General features: G+C 43.1%; 1 protein-coding gene across 5 annotated transcripts in view; it reads right to left on the bottom strand.

Annotated features, from left to right (window-relative positions):
* The window catches only part of ABCA4 (ATP binding cassette subfamily A member 4), a 132562-nt gene that overhangs the window by 83598 nt on the left and 24803 nt on the right, over positions 1 to 24161 (bottom strand). For 4 of the 5 annotated variants that reach the window (XM_042952901.1, XM_042952902.1, XM_042952900.1 and 1 more), the window contains exons 1-6: positions 22233 to 22394; positions 13022 to 13111; positions 10223 to 10463; positions 9073 to 9212; positions 8318 to 8434; positions 7433 to 7630 (exon numbers count right to left, since the gene is read on the bottom strand). In XM_042952901.1, the coding sequence (XP_042808835.1) occupies positions 7433 to 7630; positions 8318 to 8434; positions 9073 to 9212; positions 10223 to 10463; positions 13022 to 13111; positions 22233 to 22235 (789 nt within the window). In that variant the 5' untranslated portion in view covers positions 22236 to 22394. Of the gene's footprint in view, positions 1 to 7432; positions 7631 to 8317; positions 8435 to 9072; positions 9213 to 10222; positions 10464 to 13021; positions 13112 to 22232; positions 22395 to 24161 lie in introns of those variants that run through there. The other variant, XM_042952903.1, reaches the window with a different exon arrangement.

Below are 24161 nucleotides of genomic sequence, written 5' to 3' on the forward strand. Positions count from 1 at the left end.
TTTTACAAAGACCTCACTGGAGGCAGTGTGGGAGCTGAGTAGAAGCAGTAGAAGAGAATGGAGATCCAGGGACCAGCTAGGAGAGATAATACAGACTCTGAACAGAGGCCATACGTGGAGAAGGAGAGGAAGCAGGGATTTCAGAGAGGATTTGGAGAAGAATTGACAGTTCTTGGAGGATAGGTAACATGTGAATTTGGATTTGTGCAATTTGTTTCTACTTCATCAGACTGAATTATTGTTCTAGGAGTCCTCTGAGAGACCATTAATATGGCGTTATTTAATATCATTCTTATCTCTCCCAATAAAGTGTGAGCTATTAGGGGTCAGGGATTATTTGTTTTCAGATGTAGGTAGTTCAGTGCATGCGAATATATGAATGACCAAATCAGCTAAAATCATTTTGGTTTCCCACTCTAAATCTAGTTATTTCCAAGCAGAAAAGTTCCAATCAAAATAATGTCTATCATTCAGAGTATTACAAAATAATTGCTGTGTTCATTCAACTCATTATATAATTTATCCAGACAATACATACTGAGCCCCCACCAATGTGCCCCTCATAGTATAAAAGAAAGAACTTCCTCATTAGAGCCAGACAGGTCTGGACTTGAATTCTGGATCCCCCACTTATCTGCTGCGCTGTTAGGCAAGTCAGTCAACTTCTTTGAGCCTCCATTTTTAATTATATAAAATGAAAACAATCATGCCTACTGGCAGGCAGTTAGGAGGCTTACATGAGATGGCATATAAAAGTGCCTCAAATACAAGTCCCTTCCCTTCACCCATGACCCCAGCTCACCCCTCACCTGCGTTCTCCTTCCTCAGTCCCATTTTACGCTTCTGAGAGATTGAAGAGGCAGAGAATAAGGTCACTGCTTATGATCTAGTTCATGGCCCTCTAAATAGCACTGCTCTGATGGTATAGACTTCTGCACTTTCTGCCTCTCCCCTGATTTCTCTCTAGCTTCCCAGTGCATATCTAGAGCCAACGCATCAACAGAAGAAAGCAGTAGGAGAGATATTCCACAAATATCTATATACCTGACTCTAAAGATATTATGTGATCAGTGGCTTTATCTTTCTAATCCTATTTTTTCTTAGGCTAGCCTGAAAACTATACTCCCTGAGCACATTCTGGTTGGGTGGTGGTGGCATGCGGCCAAGAGCATGCAAGGTACAGAGGAAAAGCAGTCCAGAAAATCCCACTATGGCTAATTTATCAGCAAGATAATCACCACGAAGAAAACAAATATTAGCTATACACATATACTGACTGTGATGACATCTGAGGCAAAACCAGTTAATGAGTGCATGTTTTCTCAAGACTTAGGGAAAGGTAGTTTTGACTGGTTCAAATACAATTTTATGCCTTGATTGGAGGTATTTTCATATTGAAATTTGGCTGAATTCAGCTTCCTGATGCGAAATTCAAGACCTGAAATTCAAATATACTATGTAAATTAAATACACTGTGAACTCTAAACAGTATCCCATTTGTGCCAGGCCTAATCTTTCACTAAACAAAGAAATCAAAGGGGAGGGGTATGTATGTTTGTTTTAACTAAAGGGTAATCAGAGGAATAATTTGTTAATTTTTCCACTGTGTTTTTCTCAAGAAAAAAATATATGTAAGACACACATAAATTATGACCATAAAGTATACATACACCAGTTTAAGAGATTTACCTATGTGAAGACTCATTTGCCTTCAGTCTCCTTAAATGTGAGGAAGACGGTGATCAGAAGGCCTGCAGAAATGAATCTCTCCATATGTTTGAGATGCGAGGCTCCCCAAACACTACCCTCACCCCTTTCCCTAGCCCATTGCCCACGTTCTCACTAGGAAGGCTGCCTTTTGTTCATTTCTTTCTTTTTCCCTACTAAGGGCAGGGGATCAGAGGATTATGGAATGAATGAGATTTTAGAAGCGTCTTGTTGAGCAGGTACTCTGAGGACAGGAGAAGTTCTAGAGCCACTGGACCACCGTCCACAGAAGTTACAAAATGGAGCCCAGGGCAGAGCCATCCTTCTGGGCCTTCAGGAATGATCTGGCCGTCTTGATTCTAAGCCATTTCACTAAGGTTAATGTAAATAGTAGCTTCATAGTGTCTCATTAAAGTTTACACAAAGTTTTTCAATCTGAGAAAGACTTTACCTGGTCTGTGGTTCAGGGGAAGAGTTGCCATGCATGGAACGTCTCTACTATGCATCCAGCCCTCTCCCATTCACCCTCATAGCCGCCTGGAAAGGAGGGCATTACCACCCCCACCTAACAGCCAGAACCCAAGGTTGAGAATTTATACACATGCCAAACTATTAATGGCATGAATGTACAGACTGCTCTGCACACTTCTCTCATTTTGTCCTGACATCAACTCTTTGAAGTCTGTTATCTGGATTTTACATATAAGCCAATCGAGCCTTAGCAGGTAAAGTGAATTTCTCACAGTGACTTAGCTCATAAGAAGCAGAGATTCAGGCCCATTTGTCCTCACTGGACAGCTGAGAAGTTTCTACAAGCAGTAGCCTAAAATTGCATAGAAGTGACCCAGCAAGGCGGCTCCAGGGGAATGAGAACTCTCCAGGCTACTTAATGGAATTTCCAGTAACTAAAGCCTCATTCCAAGTAGAAAGGAAGCAGATTTAGCTTTTCTATCAGTTGAAGAGAAAACCAATTAAATCATTCCCTTTTCCTATAAAGACAAAAGGCTTAAAGGTCTTTACTTCTAGTTCTGACAGCTTGTGTTATTGTTCAATATCACATCTGAGTACCACATTGACCTAGATCAACATAATTTTCACTTAAAAGGCTGTTTTTGCTTAATAGTCCTGAAATGATTTTTTTCTTTCTTGGAACATGCAGGGAAGTAGACAACAAGCGTGGTCCAAGAGGAAGTTCTTAAACCTCTTTAGTGCAAGTCATATTCCTGAAAAGGAGAGCTTCATTTGAGTCTTAAACAGCCTGTAAAGAAACATACTTGCTCTCCTGTCCTGAAGAGACTCTTAGAGCCACTGGGGAGGAGGTCTCATCCCCATCTGCTCTTAAGCAGTCATCAGGATGGGAGATGGAGGCTCTCCAGGTCTCTTCCAGACTTCCTGAAGCACAAGAACAAAAGCAGAAAATCCCAGGACCCATTGCAATGATTGGTTTCTTCCTCACTGAACATTTCCCCTTTCAGTTCATCGCCCCCTTGCTTTCCGTCTCTCTCCTACCTCTGCAACAGCAGGAAGACCAGACATCTCATCATAATCACCTGTTGGGCTTGTGACTCCACCAAAACCACTCTTAGGAACACTTGGGGGAGGCCACTGGCCTGTGGCCACTATGGCCTTTGCTTAGGAGCACTTAGCTTGGTTAATGGGACTGCAAGGCTCTTGGAAGTCTTGGTGGCTGAGACAGAATGTGATCAGCTCCTTCAAAAATCCCTACAAGGGCACCAGGAACAGCTCAGCGGTTGGGTCTGATTTCACTAATACCAGTCCTCTTCCTAAGCCTTATTTTTGGTTGGTTTGTATATTGTTAAAAAGTTAGTATTAAAGTGCTTACTATATTCCAGGAATTGTTCCAAGTGCTTTGCATGAATTAACTCAGTTAATTCTCATATCAAGACTATTAGGTAAGTACTATTAATATCCCCATTTTACAGATTCAGAAACTGAGGCACAAGTAACAGAGATTTGAACCCAAGCAATATGGTTCTAGAAACTGAATTCTTATCCATCTAAACAGTTGGTATATATTAAGTACCTGTTGGGTTGCCTGGTCCTACATTAAGCATAAGCTACATGGAAAAAATAATCCTTTAAGACCTCTGTGTCACCATGCAAATGTCAAGTCAAACAAAAGAAGTATTCTTTACTACTGATGTACCTAACAAAAACACTGTGAGAACGAATGAACTCCATTCTGCAAGAATAAAGGAATAGAGCTCTTCTCTTCCATCTCTGCCCCCCACCCCCAGAGTCCTGCCTGTATTATAACCACAGCAGGTGGATGGTAGTGACGTGGCCAGGGATGGGGATACAGGTGGTAGAGGAAGCTCAGAGGACTGAATGGCTAAAATTTATGTTGAAGCAGAAGGGACATCTGAGAGCTGACTCTCAAAGAATGACTGAATGGAAGCTCAACAGATGGGGAAGGAAAAGTCACTTCAGGCTTTTCTGCCTTATGTTTCTTCTTTTGGAGGAAACAGCCTCCTCCACTTTCCAGTAATCCTGCTCAGTCCCTGAGACTCAGATTAAGCTAACTCTGCTTTCCTTACTCCATGGTGGACATATGACCCAGACCTCCCCATCATAGTACACAATCCCCCAAGAGACTCAGGGATAGGTAGAGCCAGGCCAATCAGAGAACTATCCAGGAGTATGCTTATGGTATAGGAAACCCACTCCCTGTTTTTGCAGAATTTTTGGGGTGAAGAAAATCACTGAGGGCTGTGAGCAGCTGATGCACCACCAAACGGAGAGGGCCGAGCTGAGATTGAAGCTGAGCAGAAGCAAGCACAATGTGAGATGGAAAGACATAAGGATCCCATGGCGTCATTCAATCCCTAGAGCCCCCGAACTTCCAGGTTATGTCCAAAAAATTATCTTTTTCTGTTTAGGCAAAAAAGCTCTAATAAATGGCAGCATTTGCACACAGTAAATCCTGAGTATTCAGCGTATGTCTGAGGGTGGCAAAAGGGCCAGTGGAGAAGAGCAGAAGATGTGTGAGCAAGCAATGACTGGGGAGGTGGGCTGTGGCAGGTGTGGAAGGAATTTCTGTTCCCTGGGGACTGAGTCAGTGAGATTTTAAGCATGAGAGTGATGCCGGCAGATGTGTGTTTGGGATGTAACTCTGGAGAAATGCCTGATCCAACAGAGACTGGACCCTGGAACCCAGGCAAGAAGCTACTGGAACAGGCTGGTAGAGAGATGATAATGCCTCCAGAACTCAGAGCCTAAAAAGCAAGAGGTGAAGTTGAGAGATATTTAGGAGATAGATAAAGCTCAGTGTGATGCCATGACATATAATAAGATATATGTATTTGGTCTTTGTCTGTTTCTGGTACAGAGCTCCTAAAACCCTTAGAATTTCCTAAGTGAAGAGCACCATTAAGGTGTGTTTTGTTAAGTTCATAAGGTGGCTTTTATACCTCACCTAAGGATGAGGACTGGTTTCCAGAGGAGCCAATCATGTGATCAGAGGGTAGGAGGGGAGGGAGAGAAGTGGGCTGGAAACTGAGTTCAATCACTAATGGCCATTGTTTAATCAATCATGCCTAAGTAATAAAACCTCCATAAAAACTTAAAAGGATGGGGTTTGGTGAGCTTCTGAATTGGTGAACATGTGGAGATTTGGAGAGAATGGTGTGCCCAGAGAGGACACTTAAGCTCCACACCCTTTCCCTTGCCCTATGTATCTCTTCCACTTGGCTGTTCCTGAGTTATATCCTTTTATAATAAACCAGTGATCTAATGAGTAAAATGTTTCTGAATTCTGTGCTCTGTTTCTGAATTCAGTTAATTGCTCTAACAAATTAACTGAATCCAAGAAGGATTCATGGGAACCTGTGATCTAAACTTGTGGGCAGAAGTGAGGGTGGTGTCTGAAGTAGGGGTGGGGGCCAGTGTCATGGGACTGAGCCCTTAACCTGTGGGATCTGATGCTAACTCCAGGCAGTGTCAGAATTGAGTTGAAATGCAGGACATTCAGCTGGTGTTGAAGAATTTCTTGGTGGTATGGGAAAAAGCATCATGTGTTAGAATTGGGTGCACAATTATCCTTGGTGACTGGACATGACAGAGGCAGTAGAGGGGTCAGTAGGGCAGGCTCTGAATTCAGACACACCCAGATCTGGATCTTATCTGCTATACATAACAGCTACAGGAGGAGATCTTATTTAGCCTCTTTAAGCCTCAGCTTCTGCATCTGTAAAATAAGAATGATTACAGTGCACACTTTGTGGAGCTCTTGTGAGGACTAAATGAGCTAATATGTATAAAAGCACATAGCACAGTGCTTGGCACAAAGAAACACCAGTAAATAATAGCTGTTGGGTCAAATGTGAAGACGGTAAAAAGGATGACCCTAAAATCTCTGGCTTGAGAATTAGGTTCAGTGCTGAGCTCTAAGAAGACATTCATATGGCTAACAGACACATGAAAAGATGCTCAATATCACTCATCATCAAGAGAAATACAGATCAAAACCACAATGAGATACCACCTCACACCTGTCAGAATGGCTACACTTAACAACTCAGGCAATGACAGAGGTTGGTAAAGATGCGGAGAAAAGAGGAACCCTCTTGCACTGCTGGTGGGAATGCAAACTGGTGCAGCCACTCCGGAAAACAGTATGGAGGTTCCTCAAAAAATTAAAAATAGAAATACCCTACAACCCAGCAATTGCAGTAGTAGGTACTTACCCAAAGAATATAGGAGTGCTGTTTCGAAGGGCACATGAACCCCAGTGTTTATAGCAGCACTATTGACAATAACCAAAGTATGAAAAGAGCCCAAATGTCCATTGACGGATGAATGGATAAAGAAGATGTGGTGTATATATATACAATGGAGTATTACTCAGTGATTAAAAAGAATGAAATCTTGCCATTTGCAACAACATGGATGGAACTAGAGTGTATTATGCTAAGTGAAATTAGTCACAGAAAGACAAATATCATACGACTTCAATCATATGTGGAATTTAAGATACAAAACAGATGAATATAAGGGAAGGGAAGGGAAGGGAAGCAAAAATAAGATAAAAACAGTGAAAGGGACAAACCATAAGAGACTTTCAAATACAGAGAACAAACTGAGGGTTGCTGGAGGGGTGTTGGGTGGGGAATGGGCTAAATGGGCGAGGGGCATAAAGGAAGGCACTTGTTGGGAGAAGCACTAGGTGTTACATGTAAGTGATGAGTCACTAAATTCTACTCCTGAAATCATTATTACACTATATGTTAACTACCTTGGATATAAATTTTAAAAAATAAACTAATTAATTATAGAAGGAAAAAAATGAAAATCATTCCTATTGTAAGAAAAAAAAAGGAATAACGCTGAGGACAGGGATCAGGGTAGGAAATGCTAGAGGAGGACAGATTTTATGGGAGGAAAATCTGTTTTGGGATATATTGAGTCTGATGTGCCTGTAGAACCTGGGGGTAAGAGTTTCTACAAAGCAGTGGGACCTCAGAACTTGAGACCAATGATGAACGAAGCTATGGCAGACAAGAGAGGGCTGAGGACAAGCACAACTACGGTATAGGCTACAAGGGAGGAGGAGCAGCCAGGGTGGAGTCAGGGAGCCATCAGGAGGTAGGAGATGTAAAAAGGGAACTTTTCCAAGTGTGCAAAAGCTATTAGAGAACAGGATCCATCTCTGTTTGGGAACTGTGAGAATTCCTGGTTCATCAATGAGGAAAATGAGATGCCTTACCTCCAGATATCTGCTAGCCAGGCGTAGGGTGCGATCAGTGATGTTAAATACATCCCTCCAGTCAAAGGTGGCCACGTCATCAGCCTGATTCTCTTGAGGACCCTTATACAGGAAGTTCAGCACAGTTTCTACAGTAATACCTTCCTCATCAAGCTGACTATTCAAGAAGTCTTTCACTGTTGGGTTCTGCAGGGTGTCCTTGGGAGGAAGCAATATTATTACATTATTATTATATTACTTAGAGATTCCATAGGATCTCTGGCCTTGTTTCAGGCCATTTCCAATTTTTAATGAATAGGGATAGACTTTAAACCTCCCTAAAAAGCTAGTGGGTTTCATTCCACGATAAGGCATACCTATCTATATCCAATTTCCCTTAAATACACAGGTCTGTATAGAATAAAAATGTGTATGTTGGGGGTTGGGAAGAATGACAGGGAAAATGGTATATCAGAAGCTTTCTTTTTGTTGTTGTTGGTTTTTTTGTTGTTGTTGTTGCTGTTGTTTTCTTTTAATTATCCCTGCTATAGAAGACTCTGGTCTCCTGGCTTTGCAAAGTTGGTAACGACAGCAGACAGACATACACAACCACCTTTGCAGTTACAGAGCTGGCCCCTTGGGTAGATGATCCTTTGAATCTGAGGCCCTCAAGTGAATCTATAAAAGCAAGAAACTTCAGGAAGCCACTGATGTTGTGGCAGTTTGCACCATTTCCCTCAGATTTTAAGAAACATTTCCCACCCAAAGTCAGTGACTCCAGAACTAGTGCCTTTGGCCCATGCTTGTTATATTTCGATCCAACTCCAGTAGATCAACCCTTACTGAGAAAAGGAAATTTATGGAACTTTCTTGGCCCTTCTCCTCCCCTTCCCCTGCCATACGTACTCTGATCATGGTCATCTGTGTGCTCTTGTCAAAGAAGTACCAGATCTGAGGGCCTACTTCTTCCCAAGCTTTGACCAACTTCCTAAGGCGCTCCAGCTCCTCAAAAGTTGAGTTGGCCTAAAACCAGAGACAAGAACAGAGAGGAAAAAAGTGAGAGAGAATTTTTTATTCTACTTTCCCTGCTCCTGTCACAAACCCTCAGTGTTTGAGAAAGGATTTCAAGGAAGCATCTTTATTTTCTCAGTCTACTGATATTTCCCAGAAAAATATGCTACTTCCCAGCCTCTACAATGACAGAATCTGTTTCTTAATACCTCAGAGATACATGTAATATTGATGATGCTATTGTCTCAGAACCTCATTAAAGCTAGATTTGGACTCCCTCTGAGGAAATGCTCTTCCTCCCTTCTTCCCTTTGTTCCTGGGTAGCCAGGGTTCAGAGAACAGTGATCCCTTCCATTAGATAAAATTCAGGCTCTGGGGAAGAAAACCTCATTGTAGGTTTTGTAGAGAAGGGAGGGCCCAGCCAGTGACTCTGGCACAAAGCATTCCAATGATGACTGTGGATGGGGGAGGAACCCAAGACTCCACTAAGCAAAAAACAAACATAAGGCTTGCTACCAGAGGAATATGAGTACTTGAGTGCCTGTGTGCATTTGCCTGTGTGCATGTGCACAGGCGCGCATGCTCTTCCTCACTCTCTCATTCTTCTGGGAGGTCCAAGGTAGAAAGGGCAAGACCAGCTGGGACCTTACATTCTGCAGTATTCTGCGAGCTGCAGGAGAATCTGGAGTAAAGAGGATTTTTCCCATCAGCAAAGGTTTTGCTGCCCTCCAGGCTATTTTGGTGAGAGGGTTTGACTCCAGGCTCTGGATCAATGCATTACAAAAGGTCGCTGCCAGGAGAGAAGGGACAGATTTTAAAGAAACTCCAGTTGCTCAGAGCTAAACATAGTCATTAGTGTGTTCAAATCACATGTCTCATTCAACTCTATGCTGGAGGATTTGACAAATAACCTAAATTAATAGGCTGTACCCCACCAATAACAAGCTCATCATTAGTAAGTAACAAAATGCCACAGTGCATCTCAATAAGGGCCTCATCAGAGAAACAAAGGATGGGGTTTGCCCTGTGGTTTATTCTGCTTTAGAAGGAGGCTGAGAAGCCTGCCTGGGATTATAGCAAGGAACAGATGCCATTCTCACATGCAAGGGACAAGAAGCCAAACAAAGCCTCCCCTTGGAATCTCAGCTCTAGTCTCAATAATTTCCCTCCACATAGCTGCTTAATTTGTCGTGTGGGCTATCTTAGGGCACAGCTACTTCTGGTGCATGCCTTGCTGCCTCTTTTCAATTTTTAACTAAAAGGTCACCCGGTTGTATTTCTTCCCCACTCCACCCTCCCGTACCCCACAGAAGCCTCCCCCTCCCAAAATAATAAAAGACGGGAAAGATGGCTTGCCAGGGACCTGCCATTTGAAACGTAACTCAGTACTGCGCACACAGAATTTCACTGCACTGTGTTTGTAAAAACATCCTGCAGCCGTGTTTACTTGCCAGGGCCCTTCTGACCTGAGCTTTGCTTGTAACTCTGGGTTGCCTCCTCATTTATCTTTCTTCCCTTCTTCAGAACTTAACCCTAGTTCAGTCAGATCAGTGGAAAATGTCCCCTCTGTTCCCCTTCCAAGTGGATCTCAGTTCTTGCCCTGGCTCATATCCAAAATGTTTTTATGAGCATTGCCCCTTTCCTTCAAGGGGAAATGGACTTTCTGGAAGAAGATTCTTTGCCTGGGGCCCCTTAACAAAACCAACTTAACCCCAGGACTGGGGTTCCCTGGAAGTGTTAAACCATCAGCTTAACCAACATCAGATGCCATTTTACATACACATGACTCAGAAAACTTACTTGTTCTTTTGTCATAAGAATAGACAGGATCTTTCCTTGTGGAGTCAATCCCTAGGAAGGCCTTATAGTTATTGTCTTCATACCAGTTGAAGGAGAACACTCGAGAGCCTCCTCCCTCTGGGTAGCCACACAAGAGGTCAGACAGGATGCTCATCAGCTGTGTGAAGGTCTCTGGACCCCCAGGCTGCATGAGAGGCCTGGTCACCCACAGCAAGTCTTGAACACTCGGTTGATGAACGAACTAAGGCAAGGCAAATGCTTCGGGTTATTTTAAGGCAGTTAGAATCATCACCACTGTGATGCCAGAGCTGCAAAGTTTGGGGAGACCTCCACATATGCGTTTAACTTTCATATTGAAAAGAAAACATACATATTCTCAGCAATTCTTAATCTAGCTGTGAAATAAAAACCTTCTTCCATCTACTCAGGGCCTAAAAGGAAACTAGGATGAGGCTCAAAGAAAATCAAAGAGTGAATTCCAATGTATTTTCCTAACACTTCTTTTTTCCAGTACCCTTTATCTGAATTCCTTGGTAATATGTCCTTGGATAAATGTAGAGAATATTTCTTTACAACCCAGTTCTTGGATTCTGTTACCCCTCAAGATGGGGATACTGGAAAAAAATGGAAATAAAATGATAAAGCAATGGTTCCGTCCTAAAAAAGCAAGATCACAGCAAATTTCTTTGGCTAAGTAGTTTAGAATTTAGTTTCTTATATTTGGAAAATTACCTTCTTATTAGCTTAATTTTATCAAAGGTGAATTCTTCTATTTCCCTGAAAGTGTAGTTTGTAGTTTCTGTGTGTGTGTGTGTGTGTGTGTGTGTGTGTGTGTGACTTAAGATGCAAGCAAATATAGAACCAAGTCTCCATTCTTGGAAAAACACGTTGTAAATTCTGCACCAGACTAAGAACAGGCTGGTGGTCTTCTCCTCTCCTTGTGGGTACCTGTGGTCCTTGCTGGACTCATCCTCTGAAGGTAGATCTGTAATGCTAAGAACTAAGTTGACGGTTGCCAGAGTTGTCAGAGTCTCAGGTTCCATATGCCACCTGGCTTTGGTTTAGGGGAAAATACAAAATAAAAACAATGCTGCTTTTATTCCCCAAACACACTTACTACTAATTTCCAAAGGCACTTGGGAATTAAAAAAAAAAAAGAAGGAAAACACTAGGATTCAAATCACAGGAGACTTAAAACAGTTCCCCCTACTTCAATAAGTGATGTTTACCTGCCATCCCTGTCTTTGTCCACATGCCAACACTTGCCCTCTGAAACTGTTGAGTGCTGTGTAGAATCCACACTGTGAGTCATGCCTATAATCACAGCCTAGGCTTCAATAATAAAGTTGGAATCTCAAATTGCTTCGACAACAGTAAGTCTTATGATAAGTCTTGAAAGAGGTTATTATCATTATTATGTTGCTCATTTAATCAAAGCACTTGGAGATGAAGGGGCTGTTCTGGGGTCAAATGGTCTAGTATCAGTTAATATAAACTGAGCCATCTGCTGCAACCCAGTTCAGAAATGCTTACACTTACTATCTAGACAGGCAAGAAGACTTCTGGGACTCCCACACGGAATGAGGAGTGTTGATATGTTTTGGGAACTTTTTTCACATTCTCTACCATTTTCTACCCTATTATACTGCTAAGAATTTTTTATTTTTTAATTTTTTTTTTTTTTTTTTTTTTTTTTTTTATTTTTTATTTTTTGGACAGAGAGAGACAGAGCATGAACGGGGGAGGGGCAGAGAGAGAGGGAGACACAGAATCGGAAACAGGCTCCAGGCTCCGAGCCATCAGCCCAGAGCCTGACGCGGGGCTCGAACTCACGGACCGCGAGATCGTGACCTGGCTGAAGTCGGACGCTTAACCGACTGCGCCACCCAGGCGCCCCGCTAAGAATTTTTTAAATGCTTATGAAGAAAAGAATGTCAGAGACTCCTACTAGAACAGGTGGCCATCAGTACAATGGACCTTTCTCTAACTTTCCCTCATAGCAGCACTCACACCCTGCTCAGGATGAACTTAGTTTTATGCAGACAGATTCCGCAATGCAATTTTCCAGGTTGTCTAAGCCCAAGTCAGCTGAGAAATACTGGAAGGCAGAAATGTTTGGCGAAAATCATACTTCAGCTTTTGCCTCCCTTTCATAATCACACTTGAAGGTAACTGTTTATTTTACGTTGCTCTTCCCCATTAGATTGCATGTTTCACAGGGTAGTGATCATACTTGTCTCTTCATTATTATGCCCCCAGTAGTTTTCATCTATTGAGTGGAGAATCAATTCCTATATGGAAAAGGCTTGGGCAAACAGATGTTAATTAAAACATGCACTTCTTTCACAAAACACAAAAATGTCAATTATTTTATGATGGAACGAGTCAATATATTTAAGACACTTTAAAATAGTGCCTGTAAGCAGTCTGTAAGTATATGTTGTTGCTATTAGCAGTATAGATTTTAGGTGAATTGTAAAAGCATAAGAGGATGAACCACATCAATACTGGAAGGAATTAGATTCAATGCAAATCCACTGATAATCTGCCACACAAGACAAGGTGCCATTTCTTCCTAGGTGTGAAATCAGAACCATGGTTCCCTTCTTTTTGCCTCCAACCTAGGAGCACAGATAATTTAGGATATGAACAGGTGCTTTGAAATTACTAGATGGAAAGTTCAAACAGTACTTCTCCTTGAACAGATCTAAGGTAAAATTAAGTTGTTTGATATAGTAAGTGTGGTAAAATGGTGGAAAGATATAATAAAATTATCATTAGTATCATCAGGCTACTTACCTCTTGAATTCTTGATGACATAACAGATAATATTCTTCCCCAGGATCTCAGATTGATACCTGGAGAACTGCTGTCCAGGAGTGTGGGAAGCTATGATTGATAGGAAAAAAATATATAAAAAGTTTATAGTATGTGTATATACATATATATGTATAGGTTATATGTATACACATGGGTGCTATCCGATCTCCTGTATGCTTGAAAAACATTTCCTCCTTTTTTTTCATCACAGGACCTCTTCTGCTAAATTACTTTCAAAAGCAAACTTGTTTTACCTAATTGAGAAAAATCAATTCCGAGTGATGCCGCTGAGCTAGCCAATCACAAATAGTTTCACAGTGACATTAAATATGCCAAAGCGATTCTGATTGCTGGTTTAGCAACATCAAACAGGCCTCCTGGAGGAAGAAAAACAGCACAGCTGCTGGACTGTAAGGGAAGGCTGTGCGCAGAGGTGCCCATCTGTGTACCTTGGGCTCTGCAGACACTCTCAGGCTTCCGCACTGTTCACGTCTCTGCTCCCTTTGTGGCCCTTCGAGTAGGCTGTGACTCTTCCTCTGTTCAACACTATTTTCTTACATGGAAGATTTGGCTTGTTATGTCATCCTGCTTTTAAAGCTGCTGCTGTAGCTTTGAAGAGAAGTTTCCTTGCAGATTATCTAGTTGACGGCGGTGTTCTGGTGATCCCAGGCCCATGTGACAACACAAAACTATTCACCACTTTCCATCTATATGGGGAATGTGGAAGCCCACAAGTTTGCTGGCTCCAAACTTGAGCCCAATTTGAAAAATTCATTTTCCTGAAATCAAGTTCTAGTCCTGAGTGAATGGCTCCATTCTTTATAGTTTCAGAACTGATTGAACCATTGATCCTGTGTCTTTTAGGAATGAATTCTAAGTTTTAAGATGGTGGTCTTCAAAGTGCATCTTGAGTATGTCTGCAGGGGCTTTGCATTTTTAACAAAATCAACGTGTAGTATCTGACTCAAATATCTGTGGACCACAAGCCACAAGCCTCAGCTTTTTATGTGCCAAGGTGGTTCTCCTAAATGATGGGTGGGCTGATCCAGCCACGGCATAGCTGAGAAGCAGGTGGAATTAGGGTGTGAGCAGTCTAGCCTCCCATTTCAAGCAGTGGTCCTGCCCTCCCTTCTCCCTGCTGTAGGTACAGGGGCCCTCGCATTCTCTCTGACCTGGATACTAGAGAATAAATATAGGCACACTCATGGAACATCAGCATTTCTAGCTCATTTTCTAGCTGGAAAATGAAAGGTTTTGTTCTGAGAGCTACAAAGCAGACAGGAGAACAATTTACCAGAGGAAGTAGCAGCAAAGCCACCACTGAAACTACACCACTGAGAAGCATCTTCTCTCCTTAACCTTCACACTGAGCCTAGCTATTGGTCTTGCCAGGACTTCTTTTCAAACTCCTTGAAAATAGTTTCAGCATACGCTGGGCAAAGCACTTTAATTCCTGTTTTCATTCCATGGGAGGGTGGGGCTGAGAACAGTAGGCAGGGAGGAAACCAGCAGGTAAAAATGTATGCCAGTGGCAAGTTATCACCAACTCCTGTTGATTCACCTCCTAAGTACATCCAATAAGATCTATTAGAGATGAAAGGAGATCTCTAAGAGATACAGCAATAAAATGTCATGTGTGCACCTTATTTTGATTCTGAACCTAATAAACCAACCGCAACAATCAGAGGGAAAGTGAACATGATCAGGTATTAGATAATATTAAGGAATTATTGTTTTGTTGGGTATGATCACAGAATTGTGGTTTTGTTAAAACAAGTAAGTTTTCATCTGTTAGAGATACATAGGGAAGTATCTAAGGGTGAAATGATATGTTGCCTGTGATTTGCTTTAAAAGATTTCAGGGAGGGGCTCCTGGGTGGTTCAGGTGGTTGAGTGTCCAACTCTTGATTTCGGCTCAGGTCATCATCTCATGGTTCATGGGTTCAAGCCCTGCATGGGGCTCTGTGCTGTCAGTGCGGAACCTGCTTGGGATTTTCTCTCTCTCTCTCTCTCTCTCTCTCTCTGCCCCTTCTTTCTCTCTCTCTCTCTCAGAATAAAAATTAAAAAAAAAAAAAGATATCAGGGAAAAAAAAGTGAGGAACAGATTACAATAACAGCCAAATGTTGAAAATAGTTGAAGCTGTGTGACAGATAAATGGGAGTTCATTATATTAGTCAACTTTTATACTTGTTTCTGTAATAGAAAGTTTTAAAAATAGAGGCTATTTACAAGCAAAAATAAGTAAATAGCTGAATAAATGAATACTAAATAAATACTCCCTCCTATCCTTTTTCTCTTCCTCACTAGGACTGCCTTTGCCCATGCTCTCCATGCCTCTCTCCCAGAACACTTCATCAGAATAGCCTTCCTGATGGACCCTAACTTCTAGATTCCTTCCTTCCAATGCATTCCCCAAACTGTAACCTGAGTTACTTAACAGGCCAATCCAACCATGTCACCTCTCCTGCTCAAAGATCTTATATAGCCCCCTACTGCCTCCAGGAGAAAGAGTCAATATCAGTGCTATACACACATGGCCTCTCATGAACTGGTACATGGCTCTCCCTCTAGCCTTCTCTCTTGCTTCTCTTCCATAGAGCTGGACTTCTTTCTACATTTCCTAATATGTAGGTCTATCTGATTTTGCTAATGGTGATAATGCCGAGCTTAAAAAAACTACATTGCCCAGCCTCCCTTGTATATGGGGTGATCATGTGACAAAACTGGACCAATATGGAATCAGGAAAAGTCACGAAGTGGGGCTCCTGGGGAACGCCATTTGAAGGAGGAACACTGGAACACTGATGTGCTGAGAGAGGTAGAGCAGACATCTCAAGATCACCAGATGACAAGCACATGCTAGGGATGAGTGGCAGATGGAAGAGGAGCCTGGGTTCTTGGGAAAATTTGTGGAGCCTCCACAGCACTCCTGAATGACCTACTGCAGGACCCTGCTTTGGAAAGAATATGAAACCCACTGTTTTTTTCAGCATTCTGTTACAGTTTCTAAGTGACATAATTACACATTTGACAAATAGGAATAGACTGTCTGCTATGTGCCAGGTGCTGGGGGGGGGGGCGGGTATTGCAATGATCAAAACAAAGTTCTCCCTTTAATTAAGTTTACCTTCAAGAATCTCACTGATGTATCTTCAGCTTTCCTTTCACTATTCTCACATATGTGCTCAAGATCCTCACATGTGAGAGAACTTCCTCTGATGCCTTATTCCCTGGTAGCTACAGTCTAACTGCCTTCCTCCACTCTCTATTCCCAAATTTCTTGGAAAAGTAGTCCATGTTCAGTGACATCAATTCATCACCAATACTCCTGTCTTCCATCCTCACCATCCAACCAAGATGCTATAACATTCTAGCTAAATCCCCAGTTTCTTCCTAGTTTTTACATCTAATAGATACTTTTGATTCTTGTGTTTTCAGACCTCTCTGCTTCTCTCAACACTTTTAATCATGTCCTTTTCATTCCTCAATGTCTGTGACACTGCTCTTCTCTGGTTTGCTCTGATTTTTCTCTGATTTTCCCAGGAGCTCTTCTGCCTCCACCTTCTCTTCAGTGCTGAGGTTCCTGAGGGCCTCTGTGGCCTCACTCCTCTCACTTTGCATACTCTCTCTGGATAGTTTCATTCCCCTCATCATTTAATCTGCTACCTTTTTGTTGATGACTTCTACTCCCAACCTCTACCCCCAACCATCTGCTGGACCTTTGCCCAGATCCAACTCATCCTAAACTAATCACATCACCATCCCCAGACCAGCTTCTGCTCTTGTGCACACTTCTTCATCTGGTGGCACCAACTTCTGCCCTGTTACCAAAGCTAAAAGCCTAAAAGTCATCACTGATCCATACCCATTCCCATTCCATTGTCAAAATCCTCAGCCTAGAGACCTAGGAACTGGTACTCAGTCTGAGTGTGGGCAGGATAAGCCCTCAGATTGCAAAGAGGGTAGCCAAGGGACATATGAAAAACTGGTATGGGAGGAAGCTGGAGTCAAGGACTAGAGTCCTAAGTGCAGAGAAATAAAGCAACCAGGTCCTAGGTAATGAGAAGGAACCCAAAAGGGGCTAGGAACCCAGAGCATGGAAAATAAAGAACTGTCACATTCATGTGTCCGAAGAGATTGGACATCAGTAAGTCACCAGCTCCAACTGTTTTTAATTACTTCCCCTTCTTTGTGAGTTTGTTGTCTATTTTCCTCATTTGACCGTGGGCTGAGGATGATCGGAGGCTGTGTTTTACATAAGTGGACATCTTTTCTCCATCCCCTCTCTTTTACCTCCATAGGTTCTAGGCATAGTCTGGTCTTAAAACTCCATCCTGCATCAAATTCAAACAACGCACACGTGAAAAGCACCTGTGTCTCTGTCATATCTACATATCAATATAGATATATTTCTACATATACACTTTTGAAGGCCCTTAATTTTGCTTTTGAAATTATTTAGCTTTGAGTAGCTCACTTAATGAATGATCCAATATGATTTCTTAGCAATCATTGCAAATACTTAGGAATGTTTGTAAAGTTGGACTGCAAACTGCTTTTGAATTTTAAATTTTATGAATACTAAATTTAACTAAACTTGAATAATATTATCTTCCTTAAACATTCAATGTAATGCTTATTAATTTCAGTTTTAAAGCTTTTTCTTTGTATTTCAGAGCCATAATTTTTTTTAATTTTCAAGTCTCAAACATTCTTGTAGGCCTCTGCAAAGCTACACCTATCACTTCAGAGCCTAATAAATAAAATGGCCAATCCATCCCATTCCACCCCATTCTCACCACCACTCCTAGGGGCCACTGTCAACTCATCTGAAACCACCTTGACTTCTCCAGAAAGTCTTCTTTCCCTCACTACCATGCTCTTTCAGCCTTCCTTCCCCATGAATTAGGTGCTCCTCCTAGCTGCTAGTAGAATTCTCAGGGCATTCATTTATCATTTTTATATTGGTTTACTATTATTTGTAATGTGTCTGTTTCTCCACTATACTGTAAACATAAAGCATAGTAAGCATAAAGATAGGCTTTAATTTTGTATCTTCATGGCATGGTGCACAACAGATGCTCAATAAATATTTTATAGTAATTAATGAGTAAATTAACTATAATCTAGTGGGAAAAAGACAGAGTATATTGAGGCTTTAGGTTCCATGACGTATGTCTCTACAGATATAATGGTGGCTTACAGGAAAGGAGTGGTCAGTTCCACCTGGGGACAGGAAAGGTTACTGTTCGAAAGAAGACAAGGTGATGGTCCTGAGGGTGAGGACAGTGTTTGTGGATGGAAAGGGAGGGCCAGGAATTCCAGGTGGAGGGAGGAATGTGAAGAGAGAGTGACTAGAGACATAGCCAGATAAGAACAAGACCAGGAATTTGGGGGAGAGGAGACAGGAGGAACAACAGCTTGAGATGCATTTTTATATCTAGTTAATATTCTCTTTTTCGATCTTGCTAATAGTAATATTCATTATTCATATATTTACTAAGCTCCAGTAATGTGCTTATACCATATCTGCAATTCTTGTCCTAGCTCTTTCCAGTGGAGATGGTAAATGATGGGGGTCTCGTATTCACATCTCTTTTACCATTTACATCTCAGAACAGTGCCTACCCCCTCTAGAGAACTCTCCATGCATATCTAGTCACCGACTGTCTGACTGATGTTGCCATAAATTATAAAATAACTTTCCCAGGGATCTCCTCTTCCTTTGGTTTCCTCCCCCATTATCTATTCAAATTCACATGGATTGTTCCTGCCAAAAGAACCGGAAGAGACTATAAGTTTATTTGAATGGAAATGTAAAAACATTTCTGGAAAAAAGGTCAGAGACCAAAATGGCAAGTATCCTCCCTCTCTGTCTCTCAATCACACACGCACCCCACTGCTTCCTATGCCAACACATTCTCTTAATTTCCCAAATAACAAGTAACCCTTCCATGTCACAACCGGGCTCAGCACTGTCAACCCAAGTTCAAGGTCTGATTAGGCCTCCTTAGAAAGACTGGATATATAAACAGGGCTATGGAAAGGGTATGTCCCTATCATTTCCCATCATGTGTGGTTGGTCTGGGAGTGGGGGGAGGGGATCCCTGGGCCTTGATCTGTATTCAAGAAATGGATAGAAGGACCTAGCTGGCAGCCAAAAAGACTCTATACTAGGTTTCTGTTTGGGTTCTCAAGGGATAAGAAATATGTCTGTCCTTTGGGACTACATATTATTTTTCGCTAAGGAAGAATAAAGGATATTAGCTACTAAAAAAAAAAATCTTGTTTGAGCAATATTTGCTGATGCTTTAGACCCAATAGATTAATCAAACAGATACCACTCTGCCGACACACAAAAGAATGTTTTTGTGAGTTGAGATTTTTGTTTGTTTTACTTTCTCCGATTCAAAAAAGACCATCTGGAAAACAGTATTATTTCTAAGCTGAGGATCTATCTAACACAAGGGTAAATAGGTAGCCTCAGGTTAAAAGTGTATTTACAGGGATGACATGGCCTTTGGGAACTGGTGGAAGGTTCTGGAGTGAAGGATGAACTGCTGTTTTGAAAGCACCCAGACAGAGGTGAAAAGCAGATGAAGCTGTGGATAGACAGTACAGGCTTGCTGTGTTCAGTCCTGGGCTGCTGCTACAGGAAATCCAGATTTATCCAGGAGGGAAGTTGTTGCTGGGCAACTGGGAGAATGTGGATTTGAAGTATGTTTGTTGCAACCTGACAGTTGTTAAGCATCAGATGAAAAGAGAGGAAGCAGGCTTCAGTGGTGAGGGGGCAACCAGGAGGGGACACCCTGAGTACCAGGAAATGCGTCATGAGTGGAGAATTCAGACTAAATCACTCAGGGTTGGGGGAAATGCCAAACTGTCTCTACCAGGAGAGGTCACAGAGACATGCTGTCTCCCAAGACTGGAAGGGACAGAGCATCTGAATGAGAGGGTGGGCTCTGGAGTATGTGAACAGACAAGTGATGGGACTTTGTTTGGCTCCAAAGAAACTAGGCCTTTTTTCCTTTGCTGTGACTTTAGTCCCGATATTTGTGGCTGATGAAAGCAAAACTGAGTGTGGAATCTAAGGGCAGTTGAAAGGTCAATGCGTGAGACAGACTCTTGCTAGTCTGAGGGGTCTGAGAAAGGAGAATGTCCTACCTAAGTGTTTGAGCAGAACATTTCTGGGAGTGTAGCAATGACAAGGGAGCAACGGGTCCTCTGCAAAGTGGCTGCATTCTTGCTTTGGTAAGAGCAAAAATGCTTTGTTTCAAAGTGCTTTTCCATCTCTTCTCTAATGTGAATTTCACTATCACATTAGACAACTAGCATAGGTCTTATTATCTTGATTCTACAAATGGGGAGCAAGTGTGTAGCAAGTAAGCAAACTGTCACTTAAATGACAGCAAGTTAGGGGCCAACCCAGAGCCAAGACCCAGTGTCCTGACCCCCAGATCTGTGTGTGCTCCAGCAGGCTGCCCAGCCTCTGGTCCTCTCACTACTGCGTCCCATGCTCAGGGGAGAAGCTGATTACTTCATAAGGAGAGTTAAGGAAGAATCTGTGACTATGAGACACTTGAGGGAAGGACATATGAGGGAAGGACATATACTAATAGTAGGTAAGAAAGAAATTTTAATGCAAAAGTTCTTAACCTAGGGCCTGGCTTCACAGACTCCATAAACTTCTACCCTGTGTGTCTACGTGAACTTCTTTTTCTTTAGGGAAAAGGTTTAGAGCTGTTATCAGATTCTCAAAGGTAGTCCTAATTCATAAAAGGGTTAAGAACTATCTGAGGCCAAAATCCTTCTCAAAACCAGTATACCCTGGAGAGAACCTGATCCCTAATACATTGGTGCTCAATCTGTATCTGCTAAGCAAAGGCCAGGACCCAGGACCTGTTATCAGAAGAGCAACTTGCGCAGGGGTCCTCTTGTGTCTGATTTTCATTTTGACCTCTCAGTATTTTTTTCCTTTTAAATTGATGAAAATAACATCTCATGTATCATGAAAACACACTCTGGCCTCCTGTATGCCTGGGGCCCACAAGAAATCTAAGTAGACCAGTAACAATCAAGCCCATTGGCCAGATGCACATTTAATGTACATTAATGTTTCTCTTTCCTATTTCCTCTTTATTTCTTTACCGAAATCCATTCACCCAGTGGAGATTTTGATTGTAATAGATACATGGTTTTACAGATGCAGGCAGAACAAATACTAATGCTATAAACCAAATATACTTGCTGTGAGCTTTATAATTTTCAAAAAAAGCAAAAACCCTAATTTCTGACATCATTTTTTTTCATCCAACAGCTGCTGCCCCTCGCCCATGCTGCTGGCACTGGGTATCACTCCTTTCTCTCCCTCCCTCCCAAAACTCACACAGAAGTGGGAGAAAGTTGTCAGTCCAAAGATTCAGAATCGGGAGGGAGAGGAAATCATGAGGTTAAGTCATTAACGGAACCTCATTATAAATTCCTGGAGACTGGGGCTTTTCCAGAGAATTGTGACACAGCACCATTATCTGAAAATTGAAATGCGCTAAGTTGAATTTAACAAACTGCAATGAAAGATCCCAGAGAACAGAAACCATGGCCACCTCACATGGGGCAGTCCACCCACATTTATTCCCCACGATTCAGCAAGTTAGGGAGCAGAGCCAAGAACAAAGCAGGACATTGAAAGGCGCATACGGTCAGCCCCCCAAGACCGGGTCCTTCCGCGTTCCAATCAGTGTTCAGCCACCCCACAGTGAAAGAGATATAGGTGAAATGAAGTCAGAAAAGTAAAAACTGTGACAGAATAGTGGCTGAGGGCAAGTAAGGAAAACTGAACTGTGCCACACTGAAAGCGATTGCAAAGGGGAAAACCGGGGGCCAAAATGCCCGTGAGGCCAAATTTCCTCCATCAACAGCCATTGAGAAGGGGGAAGGGAGGGAAATTCAGATTTCCCAGCAGTGTGGCAGGTCTTGGCACAGCCTCCGTTCCCCTGCCGAACTTCCACAAATAAACATTCAGAGCAGAAGGGACAGATTTGCTTCTCAGCAAGATTTCAAAGCTGTGCAGCAGAGTCGGAGAGAAAACAGGAAGGACTTTAGAGGGAGGAGAAGGAGGAGGAGGGGCATGCAAGCCTTGGGCCAAATCTGATGGGAAACGTCCCAACCCCTCACCCGAAACTGACATACCATTTTTACGAGGTGTGCAACGTTTCAGGTAGCGTTGGCGCGCACGCTACTTGATACAGATACCGTGGGCCCAGGCCTGAGCTGCTGGTTTTCCAGCTAGGGGCATCAAGCCCGAGAAGACCGCAGGTGAAGGCAAGCTCTTTCAAGCTACCGCCCAGCTGAAACCAGGAGGGCCTAAATCTCCTCAGAGAAAAATCCCGCCACCCGACAGTCCACCCAGGTCCCTGGGCGTGCGGTGCGCGTGCGCGTGCCTGCCTGTGCGCACGCCCTGGCAGGCACGTGCGCTTGGTGTGCGTGACTGTACGTATAGGGACGGGCGGGGTGGGAGTCAGGCCGCGGATACCGTGTTGGGATTATTTGAGGATGAGAACACTGGCTTCTGATCTCCAAGGGGCCGAGGGAAAACACAGCTGGCCCCAGTTGGTGCTAACGGCCAAACCCTCCTCCCGGATTCCCTCAGCTGAACCGCCGGGTCTGGAGGTTGCACGCCCACCCACTAACGCACGCCCCGCACCTTACACCACGGGGCGGGGATGGTCACACCGGCTTGCTGATAGTGCCCCTCTTTCTTTGTTAATGAGCACTAACTTGGCATTTAATAAAACCTTATTTGCACACTGGCGGTCACGCGTATGAGAAACAGCCCAGGAGAACAGAAGGTGCAGCATTCCCCCGTGCTGCAGCTAAGCCTGGCTGCCCGCCAACCAGCTGCAACAACAGCCTAGTCCCGGAGTGGCCCCCACCCTTGGCCTCGGAGCAGCCCCTGCTTCCCTGATGGCAGTCTCAGAGGGTCTGAGGGTCTTCCCTGAGCCTTTCTCTGCTGCCTCAGGGTTGTTTTTCTGAAAACACTGAGAAGATAGGTACAGGAGCAGTAAAAGCAAAACTCTGGTGTTCATGCCTGCAATCTCTTTTGGGTTTCCTTGTTAGTTATTATTATTTTTTAATGTTTAGCCACTCTATCCATTTTTCAAATGAAGAAGGACATTTCAAGGGCACCAGACAGGGTGTTTGTCTTCTTTGCTTGCACTCCATGCGTCCTGTCTTGGTCTCGTCTTTCCCCAGAGAGGAGCAGGAGCAAGAAGAATGCTGGTAGGGGGTTGTCTTGGGGACCCACTTCCTGCTGAGTTTTTTTTTTCCTCCAGGGTGTCTCTGGGGCTATGAGTTGTCTTTGTTAAAAGAATGGCAAGGAGGATGGGGTCCACAGCACCCTGGTCTTATGGGTGATCAAATGAAAGCGCTTTGAAGCCTTAGTGGCATTTGGGATACTATTATTATGCTTCATCTACAGAAACTGAGACTGTAAATCAAACTCCTATGTTCTAGGTCAGTGATTCTCAACCTGGGAATCAAACTCCTATGTTCTAGGTCAGTGATTCTCAACCCAGCTGGATATTGAAATGATCTGGGAAGCTTTTAAAAACACTAAGGCCCACTGGGAGTGGGAGCCAGGCATTGGTAATTTTTAAAAGTTACCCAGGTGGTTCAATGTGCAGCCAGGCTGGGAACCACTGCTACAGTGACCAAATGTTGTCAGTGTTGGTTTTTCTAACACCTTTTTGCTTATCTCAGGCTGAGAGCTCAGTGAGGGTGGGAGGGCTCATGGCTCAAGGCTCACGGCTGGAGACTTGACCTCAGCACAGTGCCTAGCCCCTTGAAGGCACCCGGTCAGGTTTGAGTGCATGAACACATGTACAGAGGTTGTGAGCAACCACGCAGGACAGGTCTCAGGTCAGTGAGGACGACCAGCCAGAGTTCTCCTCTGGTTTCTGAACTCTAGCACTTACAGAAGGAAAGACTTTCTGGTCGCTCTGAAGCCAGTGACCTGAGTTTGGTTCTAGTCCCTAATGGAAAGTTTTGCCTAGGTCCCCCATTATCCTGCTACAAGCTGTTTTCCCAGTATTGGTGGTCATGCCCTAAAGGTACATTTGC

This window comes from Panthera leo, chromosome C1, assembly GCF_018350215.1.
Source record: "Panthera leo isolate Ple1 chromosome C1, P.leo_Ple1_pat1.1, whole genome shotgun sequence".
Lineage (NCBI taxonomy): Eukaryota > Metazoa > Chordata > Mammalia > Carnivora > Felidae > Panthera > Panthera leo.